The following is a 17,268-nucleotide window of genomic DNA, read 5'->3' as shown; positions in this document are numbered from 1 at the left end:
GGAATGTAAAATTATTTGCTCCCCTCTCTTCCTTTCCTTCACTTCTCACTGTGTTTATTTTTATAACATAGTGGTCAGGGAATAAGTGAAATTTTGCCGCACCAAATTCGCATGCAAAAACATTAAACACACACACACAATAAAACACGAATCTATATATAGCTATGAGGTAAGCAACCCCAATTGCAAACTTCAAAATAGTAACTATTCCAGGGATGCTATTTTATTACCATTTATCCTTACTGCGTTGTTCATTTCCAAAGTCAGATCATTTAAGAAGGTTCGTGATCACGCAGACGTTATGAAGTTCTTCCATAGCACTCCTCAATCAAACTTTGAGGGGTCAAATTAGGTCAAACATCGACCACTGAGAAGCATACGGATTTGAAATATATCCGCTGCATGATAATCGTGAATGTTAATCACGGAAATAATTTATCAATGGAATAATAGCTAAAGAGCGCCATCCTTTAAGTGAGGACGCACTTGAAAATCATTTCCATCTGACAAATATCCTTCAAAGCAGTTTTGTTTTTGTGTTTGGTCGGCAAGGTTTCCATCCTACCGAGTTTCACATATTACTCAAAATTAATTTGCAATTGATATTACTAAGGCAATCGCCTAGGATTACATGTGTATTTCTCACCAAACTAAAGAAATTGACTAAATCCTCTACAATTTGTCGTCTGGCACTCATTTCATAGTAAACAGTAAACACTTCGAATAAGTACATGGAAATGTTGAACTTTTAGTCCATTATACCTGAAATGTAACTTTTCTGTAATTCAATTTTGAAAGTTTACTACAAACCAGCCAAAGTCTAAAAATTAAGTTAACTGAAAAGAGGTAACGAGCTGAATTTCACTTTTCCAACGTGTTTGTACTGAAAAAATCCTCCAAATTTATTGTGTCAGATGAAAGTAAACAATGTGGGAGACCTGGCGAAAAAATCCAGGAAGTTTTATGGAAATGATCAAACTTCTTTCAAAGAATCTATAAAACAGGGTTATGAACCAAGGCAAAAATATTATTTTAGTTGAACACTGAATGTACGGGGGTTTTTTTTGGCCAGTAAGCTGTAATGATTTAACACTACTCGTTCACAGTTATTAATTTTGACACTGTTGCGAACACGGAATTATTTTACGGTTGTGCAGCCGCAAGGGACATTCCCTCCATGTATCGCGATTGAAAGCAACCAAAGCATACACCCTAATAACTATAAGCATTACTTTTCAGAAACGCTTACACACTTTGACTTCATTCTCTGAGAATATACTGATTGATTTAATCATGCGGCGTGCTGTCGGGTTAGGTGCTATTAACAAGAAAAAATTAGCCGAGGTAATGAATTTATGTTATGTTAGCAAACCCAACGTTAGTCTATGGGGGTCTAAGCCTAGTGTTACTGCTATTAACGTTACACTAACGCTGCAACAGCAATTCGTTATTAGGCTAACTTACTGTAGTGTAACAATGCAACGTTAGGATATGCAGTGAAACGCTAGACCAGTGGCAGTAGAGTACCACTAGTGATGTGCGAAGGATCCACCCATGTACTTGCAGAACTAATGTTAACTTTGAGGTTGAACATAACCCATTGGTTTTTGTTAAAAGCTATCAAAGGTGACTAACTTAAAGTTAAAGCATCTACAATTAATTTAGAGTTAGGCCTAGTTCTCTTGCTATTTTCATATTTAGTCCTTTACTGACGTAGCTTAGTTATCACAAATTAGCAAATTGGTACTTGCATCATCATAGAACAAATTAATTAACTGGAATAGTTTGTCGTATTAGTTACTACTTCAAGTGGTTTGAACACATCTATTTTTCTTTTTTCCTTGCCAAAATGGCATTTAATGAACCATTAGTGTGGATTTTGATTGAATTTATTCAACAGTTTCATTGGCTATTCCATGAGTTAGGACTGAGCCACAACCCAACAGACACCCCCCCCCCCTCCCTTCCACTACCTTTCAGAATTGATGAATGAAAGTTAGGTTCGACTATGAACTTGATGTTCAAAAGATAAAGTTACTATTGGTCGGCAATGTCTGTAAACTGTAGATAAAATTCTCCAACGTCTGAAAAATCCCACAACCTACATAATGGTTTCCATAGTTTGTAGATTGTCTCCTTGGGTGGCAAGTCCATTATCCTCTCAACCCCTCCTTCCGTCCCCCCTCCTCCCCCCCCCCCCCCCCCCCCGTCAGCCCCTTATCACAGAGCAACTTCAGAACAGGTCAGCCAAGTCCATTGCAGACATCTACATGAATGTGCACAACTGAAGCAAACTCTCTTGTAAAGTTATGTCTCTATTCTTTGCATACCTGTAGGCCAAATACAAAGATAAAGGCTCGGAGCTTGCAGAAGAACAGTTGAATCAGATGTCCAAACAATTAGATGCCTTTAGAGCAAACTTAGAGGAATTTGCAGCAAATCACAGAAATGACATCAAGAAAAACCCCGAGTTCCGTAGGCACTTCCAGGAAATGTGTGCAACGATTGGAGTTGACCCACTGGCCTGTGAGTATATGTGTTCTCATGTTGGTATGTTACCATGGCAATGTTTTTGAATTTAAAGTTACACTGACCAAATTAAGTATCCTTCTTTCATTCTGTATATATATTTCTAGTAAGCTCACCAAGGTTCCTCGGAGATGGTCATGAAGGTTGCCCCCCCCCCCCTAAAAAAATATGCTACAAAGTCTAATATTGTACCCTCATTTTCAAGCTCACGAAAATATTTTACAGTTATTATGAATGATTGTCCATGCACTTCTATGTTATTGTCTGCTATCATGCTACGATGTCCAGAAAGAGTTCGATAGTCAGAACCTTTACGGACATGCTGACAAAACAGTTTTGTCAACCTTCGGTTTAGTTAAAAATAAAGGCGACTTCATTTAAGACACTTTAATGTCAAAAGATTGTGACGTGAATTTGTAACCCTGAAAGCCTCATGATGAATCCCACTAGAACCACAGCTCCAACATACCTGGACTACTAACTATGACTGCCTTCTTGGTTTTAAATGTGTACTAAATACACACACAATCATGGTGACATGCCATGTTGGCGGAACTTTTTCCCAATTTGTACAGATGGATCAAGCGAAATATTAAAATATTAAGCCTGTTTGTGTAGTAACAGAGTTACAGTACTGTTCAAAGGCTTAATCCTATGTAAATCACCAGTGGTTGTCTTGACCACTTTGCGGAATATTGAAATAAAAATGAAGGACCTAACATTGAACTATTATGACTGAAACTCAGTACAGTCTTGAATTTCAACTGCCAGTGAAGTAATGTATGACTCAAGTGTTAATGTGTGAAATGTATCCTTCAATCAGCTCCCTCTGCTGCGAAAATGTTAGTTTTAAGTTTCAGAGGTGAATCGGCAATGGAGATTTTAATACAGAATGGTACAAGGCAAATAAGTGAGTGCATATATTACATAGCCCCAGCATATTGGCTTAGTTATAACTTGTACAGTTATGAGTACAAAGATCAACCGGTCTTCCAACTGCATGCATTGCCTGCATCCGAATTAATGCTTCGGATAAACATAGGCAGGAGGACACGTGATATTTTTGTTTGGATTTTTCATTTGCTCAATCGCTACGAATGGAGCAAAATTTGGGCAAAATTCAATTCCTCATGTATGATTGTATGATGTATTTTCTGTATTTATTGCACAAATTTTACTGAAGAAGATTTTTCAGACGTTCAACATTGATTGCTTTACGAGGCTTCAATATCAAATAGCACTGCCAAGAAAAACATTGCCCTATTTTACTTCGATCATTCATATCTCCTCAGCTGGGAAAGGTTTCTGGTCTGAGATGTTAGGCGTCGGGGATTTCTATTACGAGATCGGAGTTCAGATAATCGAGGTCTGCCTCGCTACTCAACATAGGAACGGCGGTCTCATGAGCCTGGAAGAATTACTACAGAAAGTCCGAACAACGAGGGGCAGATCGAGACAGGCTCAAGACGTCAGTCTGTGAGTTCATCGGCAGCAGAAAGAAAATAATAGAATTCACTGTCCAAAATCAGTTTGATAGTCAGAACCTTTAGGGACATACTGACAGAACAGTTTTGCCAACCTTCGGTTTACTTAAATATGTAAAAGGCGACTTCATTCCAGACACTTTAATGTCAAGAAACTTGTGGCGTGAAATTGTAACCCTAATAACCTCATTATGCATCCCACTAGAAACACAGATCCAAACTATACCTGGCACGACTGCCTTCTTGGCTTTAAATGTGTACTTAATAGTCAATACACACATACTGTACTGTAATCAGTTTGATATTCCTTGTTGGCCAAACTTTTTGCCCATTGTTAAAGATGGATGAAGCGAAATATGCAAATATTAAGCCTATTTGTGTAGTTACAGAGTTACAGTACTGTTCAAGTAATAATTGTATGCAACCACCAGCAATTGTCTTGACCACTGTGTGGAATATTCAGAGAGAAAAAAATGAGGCACCTACACATTGAACAGTTCAGTTCTATAGTTTGTTGTGGTTGGTTTGTTGCAATTTTAAGTGGACTCAAGCAGACTTGTAACAAGTACAATTGAAGTATGAGTACAGACTAGAAAAAGAATTCTGCTTGGTATGAGTACAAGTACACAATGCTCTAAAACATGGGAATCAGTGTGTATCTTTACACTAGAGTCTATACTAGGTCTCAAAAATTGAGTACCAGCATGAGTACGAATCCAGAGGATGAGAACAAGTTCAGCCTTCTATGCTAGAACACGAGTATGAGTTCAAAAATCACCTCAAGTCTGTTCACAGTATCTTGGTACAGTGCGAAGAATCGATCCTTTACAAAGCCATTTTATATTATTTACACCTAACTTATCGTTGATAGTGTGTATGCAAAATACTGCATTTTTGCATTCGATCTCATTCAATCTGGCGTGCAGTACTTGAGAGTGTAAGGGATAGATATATAGTACCTCCCAAAAACATTACCAAAATAATGTTGATAATATCTCTAAAATGGAATGAAATTTTCCTTAGGCACCATGTCAAAAAACAAAAAGATACAGCAGCTGCAAAGAAAAATCCTCCTCCTTTAGGATGAACCAATATCAAACGATGAATATCTCTGCCAACTTGCAGTGCCTATTGTGTGAAACTGTGGATGACAATAGATGATGTCATAGTCAGCCTGGCTGCATGGAGGCTGCAGCCCCCTCAGCTTCCTACGTTTGACATGGTACAATAGCTATTTGGGGAGTTTGATGACAAGTATCTATATCACATAAAACCAATGATGACTTTTGGGCTTGTGTCTCCTTTTAAACCTGTGTATATAAAGTTAGATTCCTAGCTGTGTCTCACTGCATCTACTGATACTATTAATATTGCTGAATAATTCTTTTTTTTCTGTCTCATAGAGATGATGTCATGCGTGCAATAAAGAAGTTAAAGTGCCTTGGCAACGGTTTTGTACTCCATAGACTGAATGATGGCAGGTTTATGGTACAGTCTGTACCGGCTGAACTCAATATGGATCATACAAGTGTACTCAATACGGCACAAGTGAGTACCCCTCAACAATGAGTACCCTCAACAATGAGTACCCTCAGAGAGCATTATTTGAACATTAAAAGGAAGCGATATGGAGAGGGGGGGGGGGGGTTTCCCGTGGTTGGAAATTTATTGAAATATTCAAAAGCGTGTCTATTATTTGTGTTGAAATGTTGTTGTTGAGACTAGATTAATAAATATTTGTTGCTTGTAATGTTTGATCCCCAAAAAAGCAAATGTTACTGAATGAAAAGGCTAAAAATGTACCCCCTCTCTCAAACTTCTGCCCATGTATAAATAGAAAGGAATTTTATGAAACAGATTTCATTCGGATATAATAATAATTTCATATTTTTATATAGCGCCTTTCTCAAAGGCTCGAAGCGCTTTACAATATTACCCCGGTCAACGATAACCTGTCAAACATAGAGACAATCCCTCCACATGGCAGCAACTAAACCACGCCCGGCTGACAGTTTTATCTCACAGGTCCCAATTTATACACCTGGGTGAAGAGAGGCAATGGAGATAAAGTGCCTTGCCCAAGGACACAATGTAATGATCTGGCCAGGACTCGAACCTGCAAGCCTTAGATCACAAGTCCACTGCCTTAACAACATCACCACAACGCTCCCTATGGTATGAATATTTGTCAAACGGATCTGTGGCAAATTGCGACGATGCCCGTGCCTCACACTTGCCTTTGGTACAGCTACGTTATGGTTTTTAAAAAGATTGGACCTTACCTCTCCTCAGTTTCTTGTCTTTGTCTTGTCTGTCTGTCTATACATCTGTCTGTCTATCTGTCTGATTCTGCTGACCTCTCATGCCTTTGTAATTCAGATATTTAATGTAAAATATTAATTAATATTTATTTGTGTTTTTGTCTCCAAACAGGGTACTGGACATGTATCTATAAAAGCCCTGCAAGACAAACTTGGCTGGCAAAAGGAAAGGAGTATGCTAGTGATGGTGAGAAGCTGGGATTGCTCTGATAAGTTGGGGGGTGGGTGTGAGAGGGGGCCTGAAATAATGGAGGAGGAGAGGAGAAGGAAATAAGTCTGTATAGCAATTTATTTATCAAAATTTCATTTGTACTCTGTTCCTTTTTTTTCCAATAAAGCATTTAATAAATCCCACTTGAACACTCTTCTAATTGTGTTTGTACCAAATTATGGTTGATATGCTAAGAAATTATTGAGTTTGGATGGATTATGCAATGATTTATATGCTAGGTATATTATTCATACTTGTATTTAATAAATGCATTGGAAAAGCAACTTGGCCAAATTTCAGAATTGCTTAATTTTACTTCTTTGTTTGAAATGAAAAAGCCAGAGATCTACAGTACTATTCCAAGGGATTTTACAATCAAAACATTATCTAACCAACTCCTTTTATATTATTTAATAATATTTTCTTCTTCTTTTCTTTTGAAATAATGTAAAGTTATAGGTTTGATCCAATCTGTGAAATAAGAAAGTGTCATGTAGGGGAACATATTTCCTACAAAGCTTCTTTTTTTTTTTAATTTTTATATTACTTTTGCACAAAGAATATCAACATTTATATGCCTAGTTATACTTTATATAGAGATTTGTGATCTGTTTTATTACAACCTGCCTACCAATTGGTCACAAGGTATCATGTCTCCACATCAAACAAGCACCTACAGTAGTTTGAACTATGGTGAAATTGATGAGGTTTAAAAAGCCTGCAAAGGCAGAAGAATGAATACTTTCAGCGTCCACAGCAATTTCTCTATAAAATCTACGATTGACATATATGACGTTATGTCCAGTAGCGTGAAACCCTGCTTGAAAAGAACTTTCTCTGTCGGTGACAGCTGTTATGGGACAATACTACCGTAGCCAAAGGGGGGGGGCAAAGGGGGCAACCGCCCCTACTTGAGCATATTTTTTTATGATATCGCTAGTAATTTCAAAATAGAAAATGCTAAGATGCAACTTACAAGGCCTGGGAAATGTCATTTCCAGGGATCTGGGAGGCATTTTTGGCCAAACTTTTCTTGTACGCTTCGTGCCAACCCATGGTGGCGCTATGCTTAGAGAGTTTCCCTTGGCAAATTCCTCGCTACGCGCCTGTATAGTAGTCATGTTTTGTGAACTCTCTTTCTTCAATCCAGTATCGACACCACGTATGAACGATCACCTGATCAAAATCTGTGTTCTCAAAGGGAGAACTTGTTTGAATGGGAGATATTAATTAATAAGTTTGAAACTTGAAAAGATTTGTGGTCATATTCATAACCTGGTGTGCGATGGGGTGCTATTTCTCTTCCTTTATTTATATATTCTTTGACTGTTTAGAAACTGTCCAGAGTTTATATATACCATTCCAAATCATCTGTCACCTGTTACTCTCATATTCAAGTATTAAAAAAGCCTACTTTTTTTTTTAATTCCAGGTCAATAAAATTAATGAAATTATTGAAGACAATGAAATGTCATTAGTATGTGTTTGAAATGTATATCGTTATTCCTTTCCTCCAGGATCGTCTGGTTCAAGAAGGCCTGGTTTGGGTAGATGACCAGGACAGAGAGGGACGACTTTACTGGTTCCCGGGATTGTTTCCAGACACGTGAAGAGCAGAATTCATCTTAAGTTTGTCACTTCATCCCAACCGATAAAATGTCACCGAGGACACAAGATGTGAGGGCTTCAGTCCATGCGAAGGTCGCTTCAGTTTAGCTTCTATGGTCTGTTTTGTTTTGACATGTAAGCAGTCTCCTCTCAACCCCCTCCCCATAGGCATAGGAGGGGGGGGGCCGGAGCCCCCCCAACCAAAAATTGATGTGAAAAATTTGGGCAATATGCTGAGAATTTTACGGGCACCTACTGAAAGAAGAATAATTAGCAATGTGTTTTTCAATGGTCAAACTTATATTATTATGATCATTATTATTGTAACGACTTCCCCAATAATTGTAACCAATATGAAAGGGTAATAACACGGAAAATAATTGAATGTTATTGGCTTGTGATGTAATAACCCATGAATGCCTATATGATATGCACATTAACATGTTGAAATGTTGGTTATATTTTACGGCAAGTCGTTACAGCCCCCTAAATCAAATTTGGCTCCTACGCCTATGCCCCTTCCCATCCTCATCCTGGTGCTTTGTTATTTATCTGTCATATTTAACATTAGATTAGGAGACTGTTAGCTGTGGAATTTGTTCAAATGAACATTTCAGCTGCAAAATGTCGGGTTGACCAAAAAATTGTCAACGGACAATTGTACTGAATATTTCAAAGTTTTACAGAATTAGGATATCGGGGTCACATGACAGTGGAGTGTTAGCTCAGTGGTTAACGCCTGTGCCTTTCAATCATAAGGTCCCGGTTCCAGTCACTCCAAGATTAATGTATGTCGTCCAGTTACAGAGTTGTTGACAATTGACAATTCATAATCATGGACGTTAAATATGAATATAAGAGACTGACTTCGATCGGCTTGTGGCTTTGATAAGCCAATGAGGCTTCTTCTCGAGTTCCTGCTTGCAGGAGGATCTAAAATACATGACTTGAACCGGCGAACTCAGTATTACAAGCCCTGTGCTCTGCTGTGTATTAATCGAGGGATCACATCTCACAACTTCCTTCGATACGACAGGGTATATAAGGTACCGTGGCTTCCCCTCTCCTCCCCCCACCCCCCTCCCCCACGGCCAGCAAAGAAATGGCTATATTGGGATCTCCACCAACGAAGGAACAGATAGCTCTGTGTGGTAGAGCACAGGGTCTCTTATCCTGATGTCACTGGTTCGAACCCCCATTCTAAGCCAATATTTTCTTTTCTCTTTCCGAATTTACAAATTTCCCCCAGTCTGCTTTTTATCACTCATTTACTGATCAATTGCATTTGAAAAGAGTACTCTTTCTCCTTATTGAAATAGATAATGGTTTCTGTCATTCAGGGGTGGTATGTTGAACAAGTGGAAGGGAGAGGGGGAAGGGGAGGCGGGTCAATTGGTAGTCATGTGAGTAGGAATGAAAGCAGAAGTGAGTAGATCAGTCTTGTAATGATCTGAGAACATCTTGAATGGTGATGCCTCGATACAAGATGGTGGTCACCCACGTTCATAACACCGATATGGTTCCATATGGAGCCAGTGTAAGCCTTTCTAGTTCTTTGGTTTATTAGACAACTAACTTGATGGTACATTTTTGCGGAAATTAAATGTGATGTTCTTTATAACAATTCGAAGCTGTGTTTGTCCTGCCTCCTAATTTTAATTTAAGTTATTTTCCATAGACCTCTTGTACCACTTTTTTTCTTGGCGGGGGGGGGGCGAGGGGGGATGGAGGTTGAGGTGGGAGAAGTTGCTTGGAGGAGATTGCTTGTTCTATGTAAATAGAAAATCAGTCACACTGTATAAGAAACTTAAGTAATGTACTAAAGGTTACAGAGAATTTTCATGAAAATATATTTGAGAAAATGACTGTGTCAATGTTAACATTTATTGATGTAACATTTTGGAGGAGTTGAAAGGGTGGACACATGATTAGCTTCAAAAGCTGATAAACATGCAGGCCTAGGAATGGAAAAATGAATAAAAATCAAGTTAAACTTAATGATCAAGGCATGAATTTAATAAAATCAATATATTAATCGTAATATTTATCGGCAACTTTTGATACAAACGTAAACATTTCGCTGTTGAAAATATGTAACAGTCTTGCACGTTTTAAAGCATGACTTGTTGCAAGATAATCTTTCTTTTGATATGTTATAAATCATATACGAAGCAACAACAACTGTAACTGCAACCCTTGTTTCATTCAATTCTGCCATTCAATAAAATAGTTGAGACATTGGTTTACATTCAAACATCATTGAATCATCAAAGCGGCTCGACTACTTACTTTAACTGACACATGTACATGAACTCAGCTTGTTACGAGCGACACGATAATCGACAGTTTAAACCAACTCTCATAGGCATGAATTTCAGTGTTTAAGGATGCACACAGTCATTTTTCCCCTGCCCCCCCCAACCTCTTTCCAATAAAGAAACATACTCATAGTAGCATAATATATATTTCTAACGAGCAAAAGCGTCTCCCAACAAGGGTTTTGAGAATTGACTTTCCCCCCCCCCAACTCTTCCCCCCCCCCCAAAAAAAAATAATAGGTATATCAATACTTTTACTTAAATAATACTTCATAAATGCCCCAAAATAATCAATAAGAATGTGTCACATCGCCAATTAAGTTTCTAACAAATAGGATGTTTATGATGGCTCAAAGCTTCCGTAAAATTGCCAGAATGACTTGCATTTTACCAAACTGTTACCCGCTTCATACCGAACTTCAAATTACCAGAATGACTTGCAATTTTACAAAACTGTTACCCGCTATTCATACCGAACTTAAACTAGTAGTAGTCAACGCCGTGCATACAAAATAGGCCTATTGAAGGTCTGACACACAACAGTCCCAGGGTTTTCAATTACGTCACAAAGGAAATACGGTCAAAAACAAGAATGGAACAATGCCGTATATTTCAGGCTATTACTTACTGGTGTGAAACTAAATGCACTCTAAACTCTTTGAAACACGAGGGTTACATACAGCACTAAGTCTATAAAGAATTTATCTGAAAGTGGCTGCTTCGAAAGTTTATGGCTTCGTGAGGTTCTTGCATAAATCAAGGCATCAACCAGATGGATAGTAGACAATACGTATACAGCAAACCTTAAAATATCAGTGACCCCTGCAACTAAAGGGCAGTGCTAACTGATCTTCTGGAAATTAATTCCAGCTATAATATAATAATATTCGTCGTGAACAGCAGTCTTCCAGTCAATATGTCTAGAGTTGCCGTGGTGAGTTTGTTTCGATCTCTTTACAGACTATACGTGCTATAGCATATTACAAATTTCAATACAAGTTTAATGATAAATGTAAACGCAGAAGGAGAATGTCAACTTTATCAGTTTGAGTGAACATAACTTAGATTTGGTTAGAAATACTACATTTACTGAACAGCGGTCAATATGTAATTACCATATGGCGAAAAGTAAAGGCCGAGGGGGGGGGGGGGGGTGGATGAGGGCACCATTCATAATTGGCGTGTCTGTTTAGCAGGAATGGGTTTCGAAAATTATACGATTGCATGAAATTGTTCACTGAACACTCATCGAGCAGACAAGGCGTGATATTACGATGTATATCAGGTACTATGCATGGGTTTCAAAATGAGCCAGTCGGTTTAGCTTCCTTACGTACGTACCGGTAAACTAAGGTATTATTATGTTATACGGCTTGTATGTTCGACTTCAAGAGTATAGGCCTACAATTCGCTTCCCACTTTCCATTCCACCCCCCCCCCTTACTGTCTCCCCTCTCCAAAAACAAAAGAACAAGAAGGATTAACAGGTCCAACATTAAATATAGCCTATGTATGTAATAAATGCACAGGAGTACAATTTAAACACAAACATGAACGAGTGATGATGGGGTGTGGGGGGGGGGTCGAAAGAGAAGAGGAGAGAAAGAGAAGAAACAATATATAGTTTAGCATGTGTGCAGAAATTCCGATGTCTTATTTTATTCCTTGTTTGGCACGAACCCATTATGTACCCCTACAAAATATGACGTTACAATACGAGATCATGTTATCAGCTCATCACCTCTACCCCTTTTATAAATTAAGGCTAATTAATACATACAAAACTAAGAAACAAGTTATTTATATTCCTCTAACAGGTCACAGGTTCCAACAAGGGCATTGGGTTGGCTTGTATAAGAGCTCTTTGCAAGCAGCTTAAACCTGACGATGTCGTGTACCTGACTGCCAGAAATCCGGAGCTCGGCAAGAAGGCTGTAGCTGACCTCGAGAAGGAAGGACTGAAGCCTCGATTTCATCAGCTGGACATCTCAAACAAAGCATCGGTCGAAGCTCTGAGGGACCATCTCAAGAAAGAACATGGAGGATTGGATATACTCATCAACAACGCAGCTATTGCATACAAAGTAAATATGTCTACTTTGTTTGATTTGCTTGAACCATACCAACACTCACTAAATGCATATATAAGAAAACTAAAAGAAGAACTTAGGATCTCACAAACTTGTGGGAATTCTCACATTCACCCCTGGGCCTTTCCTACTTCCTTACCGCACTATACCATCTCCCGTTCATATCTGTCAACTCGAGAGACTCACGGATTTATTTATCGTCTCTCACAGTGGGATCTCGGATCTCGAGTACAGAGATGAACCGTAAACAAAGTAAATCAGAGTTGTGGATACTTCTCGTGTAATTAATATAAAACAAACGTTTTGTAAATTCTCCACGTTTTCGGACGTCAAAGTCCATTTGGGGGACTGGCAGGTCTGCCCTTTGCCTCGTAATTCTCACCAACACCGGGAAAGCTTTGTTTATGGTACCTAGGCTATACTGGGCTCGAACTCAGCAGACTTCCATGACAAACATTTTTGCGAAATCGTTTACATTTTCCTCAATTCTGTCTCGTAGGATGAAGACCCAGCACCTTTCGCAGAGCAAGCCAAAGTTACTAATGACATCAATTACTTCAAGACAGCTCAAGTATTTCATACTCTCTCTCCGTTGCTACGTGCAAATGCCCGGTAAGAGTTCAGGTGGTATTTCTACACCACTTTCAATTTTCGAGGAATAACCCTTTAAGCATCTGAGGTAGGCTAATCAATTTGAGTGGCTGGACTACTTAGTCAAACACAGAGACCATTAGGCCTACGTCATTTCTTCAAAATGCGGCAACACAAAGTCCATAGGAAACATAATACATATCTGGCTTCAAACGACAGGTTCCCAAAGCATTACAAATAAATCATGGATAAATTGCGTACGTTGAATGAAGAAAATGACTCCTTTGTTATTGTGGTGATCTCGTAGTTGAGACCTATCAGTCCGATACGAGACCCTGAACAAGACCGGAAGGCTCTCTCCCGAAACCTGGAGGCCCAAGCTCATGACCCCGTGACCTCCATGAATAGAGGTCGCATAAATATATAACAATTTACATAATAATCTGTGCACATTTTAACTCCCATGAAAACAAGTAGCATCCCAAAGGTTCTCATCAGTAATAAGAACAATTTGAAAACGTTGTGTTCTAATTAATTAGTAGTAAAACACATTTTTTTGTTAAAGAAGTTAAAAGAAGAACGTTTTGTGACGTATATATGCATAGTGTTGTATCACAATAATTGTTGATCCATCGACTTATAACACACTAAAATGTCGTCACTTTCCAAGGCAGCTTGCAGAGCAAAAATTGTAGTTTTCAACTAACATGTCCTATACCCTATTGTATGAAAAACTGTATGATAGCTAAATACGCCTACATAGTGTAAAAGAAGAAGTAACTAATGATATCTGAAAATATGCAAAAATAATCACTGCATTTATAGGTCATTTTAGATCTTTTTCCCCGGTTAAATTTTTAAGCGGATGTACGTTACTCTTAAATGTGGTATATGACCTGTGCGAGATAAACAGCGTTATGTTATTGGCATTACAATTGAAGCAAAACCCCCCCCCCCCCCCATGCATCGCAATGGAAATCATGTTATTATCTCGACAGAGTCGTGAATGTTGCTAGCTTTGTTGCTAATTGGACCTGGGGGAAAATGGAAGAAAATGTCAAAGAGAAATTCAGACATTTGTCAAAGGAAGAAGAACTAGATAAAATCGTGAAAGAGTTTGTCGAGTGAGTATTTCATCATGTATATCAGTTTTATGAAGAGACTTGACTAAACATTCCCACTTTTCATAAATTGATAGGAAAACTGAATTTTCCTAATAATATCGTGTATATGTATGTATATGTATATATATATATATATGCATATATATATATATATATATATATATGTATATATATACACATATATATGTATATATATATATACATTTTTCAATTATATATATGTATATATATATATATATATATGTATATGCATATTAATTTGTTTTGCGGTTAACCCTCGTGTATACATGATGTAATGGCTTTATAAAGACATTTAAAGCTATGTGCTGATTTTAATTGTCCATTATTTAACTACAGTCTAGCTACCACTGGTGAACATACCAAACACGGATACCCAAACACATCCTACGGGTTTTCGAAAGTAGCAGTAGCAGCAATGACGAAATTACAGGATCAAGAAATGCAGAAAGATTCCAAGAGACCTGGAATAATTGTTTATTCCGTAAGTCTGGCATGTTTTGTATTAACCATGCAATTGTCAGCATTTTTATGTACGGCTTTCTAGGCGATCTATCTTGTGAGAGTTACACAAACAAGGAATGTCAGACATATTTAATCAAAGTAGGAAGTTGCTTTGCACTACATGTAAATAATTTTGTTCATTCGCATTTTTTCATTTGTATCTTATTAACGGTTACCCACTGTTACTCATCTGCACCCGATCCCCACTCCTTGCCCTTGCCCCTAGACTCCCCCAGTCCCACTCCATCTCATCTCCTCCTCCCCTCCCCCTTCTGTTCCTGTTACTGTTCCCTCTCTATCTCCTTACCAGTTTATCTCGCTACCCTGCCTTTACTATACTTTTCTATGTCTTCAGATATTATCTTTCAGAAAATCTCTTTCTTATCTGGTGTACCGTTTGGCGTTCCATAAAAGTAGAAACTGACAAACGGTAATGCAAACATATGCACAAAAGCTTACATCTCCATCTCCCTTTTGGTTACCCGAAAAGGGAAAACTATGACGACACTCTTACCGACCTTGAAAAATTGTGAGAGGGACCGCGGATTGCAAAGTCGGCAATGACTATAACGCGGATCGCAGAGTCATTAATTACTTTTTTTGTTAGATTCGTCCAACGCGTCAGCATACAGAAACGTTGTACTCAAAGCCGAAGCCAAAGTGAATTAATCAGGTCACACATCAATACATGCTACATTCTTCAAATACCGCCCTCATTTCCTTTTGAGGAAACATTTCGTACTGTAGTTCAAATTTATTTTTCTATCTATCTCTCTCTATTCCAAGGCTGACCCAGGATACGTGAAAACAGATATGAGCAGTCAAGGCGGGGACAAAAACACCGATGAGGGCGCTGACACATTGGTCTGGTTAGCTCTACGTACAGAAAATGCTACAGAAGGACGTGGAGAAATGTTCTCAGATAGAAAAATCAACAAAGTTATATTGTAGAAAGTACAACAACACTCTCGACAATATTTCTTGCAATTAATAACTGAATGCGTTTTAGAACCTTAGAATACCCCCCCCCCACCTCCCCTCCCCACTAATTGCCTCCAACCTACGTTAATTGTCTTATTTTGCTCTCCGCGATGTCGGAAAATAAGTTGAAGGTTGAGTCTACATGAAAAAAAATACCTTTTATCAATTTTTAGGAGTCCTAAAAGTGGAAGTAGTATACTTAAGACGTTGGTACGCAAAGGACTATATGATATTGTGGATACAAATTATATCCTACCCGCTACCCGCTTGTCAGGTTGTTGCTAATTGTCTTAAATCATCTGTAATATATATATAAGAATCGATCTATCTATCGCCTATTCACGTATGGTTGTATTCATTCATTAAATTGTCGAGTCTGTATAGGCGCACTGGCCGTCCAGTGGTGTTCCAACTTTACACAAACTTATAAACGATACCTTATAGTTATTTATACCGCAACCTTGCGTTTAGAATTAATATATTGTATAGACCTAATTTATAGTCTAAATATGCCTCTGAATTATGCATCACTTGACGTTTACACTTTTAATGACTTTAGCTGGCCACACCCACTTTTTTGCGAAATCCTGGAAGTGTCCCTGGTTCGATAAGCATACACTTCATATAGCCTATACCTGCTCGTGATTCAGTTATTATATTCTATATTAAATATCATTAAACTTCACCTGAATACCCTTAGTATTATTCCTAGATTTCATTCCTAGAGTTCATTCTAAATAAAACGAGTATTAAAAGTATTACTATGTAATATCTTTGTTGCTGTCTTCCTTTCTTTATGTGCGTGCGTGTGTGTGTGTTTTATGGTTCCTTTTAGTATTCCAGATGCTGAAACCTCCACGCAATGAATTAGTTTGACCATGGAGGTAAAAACAGACCTCCATGGTTTGACAAAGATGTCATCCCATACAGACCAAAAGCACGGTCGGGCGTTTTAAATGCTCTCCAGGGCGCTGCGACTGTTACCTTTGATCGAATATTAACTCATGCTCACCCACTATACGCAACCCTCACCCACCCACCCCTCCCACCCCTCACCCCCATCGAGCCCCATTTCCAAATCGGCGGTACTCTGTAAACCCGTACTTATTCTGTAATAACATACATTGCTATAGCCTTCAGTATCTGAATCACGCTGTCATGGGCACCTGCTGTGGTTGTATGTATAGCCGCGGTATATCACCACTTGCTATTACGTGAAACCATAGGCGTAGGAGCCTCATTTGATTTGGGGGGGCTGTAACGACTTGCCCGAAAAATATAACCAAAATTTTTTCGCGCGCTCCGCGCGCGTTCCACATGTTAATGAGCATATCATATAGGCATCCATCAGTTATTACATCACCTGCCAATAACATAAAATCATTTTCCGTTTTATTGCCCTTCCATATTGGTTAGAATTATTGGGGAAGTTGTTACAACAATAATGATAATAATAATAATATAAGTTTAACCATTGAAAAACACATTG

The 17,268-nt window shown here is 38.4% G+C and overlaps 3 protein-coding genes across 4 annotated transcripts in view; all 3 read left to right on the top strand.

Moving 5' to 3' along the window:
• The window catches only part of LOC139958655 (uncharacterized), a 234,684-nt gene that overhangs the window by 183,772 nt on the left and 33,644 nt on the right, over positions 1–17,268 (top strand). The gene's annotated exons all lie outside the window — the stretch shown is intronic.
• On the top strand, positions 1,133–10,160 carry LOC139958654 (vacuolar-sorting protein SNF8-like). Of its 2 annotated transcripts, none has more exons than XM_071955890.1 (6): positions 1,133–1,344; positions 2,337–2,526; positions 3,822–4,005; positions 5,417–5,561; positions 6,447–6,521; positions 8,063–10,156. In XM_071955890.1, exons 1-6 carry the CDS (start codon positions 1,294–1,296, stop codon positions 8,153–8,155), a joined length of 738 nt encoding a protein of 245 aa, XP_071811991.1. In that variant the 5' UTR covers positions 1,133–1,293; the 3' UTR covers positions 8,156–10,156. The 2 variants fall into 2 exon arrangements, with proteins under 2 accessions (XP_071811991.1, XP_071811992.1); XM_071955891.1 differs by lacking the exon at positions 1,133–1,344 and adding an exon at positions 1,472–1,626 and having other exon boundaries at positions 8,063–10,160.
• Positions 11,117–16,507, top strand: LOC139958653 (carbonyl reductase [NADPH] 3-like). Its single transcript, XM_071955889.1, has 6 exons — positions 11,117–11,405; positions 12,289–12,555; positions 13,061–13,173; positions 14,151–14,276; positions 14,634–14,778; positions 15,585–16,507. Exons 1-6 carry the CDS (start codon positions 11,388–11,390, stop codon positions 15,747–15,749), a joined length of 834 nt encoding a protein of 277 aa, XP_071811990.1. The 5' UTR covers positions 11,117–11,387; the 3' UTR covers positions 15,750–16,507.

This window comes from Apostichopus japonicus, chromosome 18, assembly GCF_037975245.1.
Source record: "Apostichopus japonicus isolate 1M-3 chromosome 18, ASM3797524v1, whole genome shotgun sequence".
Classification (NCBI taxonomy): Eukaryota; Metazoa; Echinodermata; class Holothuroidea; order Aspidochirotida; family Stichopodidae; genus Apostichopus; species Apostichopus japonicus.
This window is presented reverse-complemented; position numbering and strand designations above follow the sequence as displayed.

What these genes read in the sequence shown, in the direction of transcription:
- LOC139958654 (XM_071955890.1), top strand. Translation starts at nt 1,294, where the DNA reads ATGCGGCGTGCTGTCGGGTTAGGTGCTATTAACAAGAAAAAATTAGCC. An exon ending in ACAAGAAAAAATTAGCCGAG is followed by an intron (nt 1,345 to 2,336) that starts GTAATGAATTTA and finishes GCATACCTGTAG; the next exon opens with GCCAAATACAAAGATAAAGG. An exon ending in CAGGCTCAAGACGTCAGTCT is followed by an intron (nt 4,006 to 5,416) that starts GTGAGTTCATCG and finishes TCTGTCTCATAG; the next exon opens with AGATGATGTCATGCGTGCAA.
- LOC139958653 (XM_071955889.1), top strand. An exon ending in ACGCAGCTATTGCATACAAA is followed by an intron (nt 12,556 to 13,060) that starts GTAAATATGTCT and finishes TCTGTCTCGTAG; the next exon opens with GATGAAGACCCAGCACCTTT. An exon ending in TTGCTACGTGCAAATGCCCG is followed by an intron (nt 13,174 to 14,150) that starts GTAAGAGTTCAG and finishes TTATCTCGACAG; the next exon opens with AGTCGTGAATGTTGCTAGCT.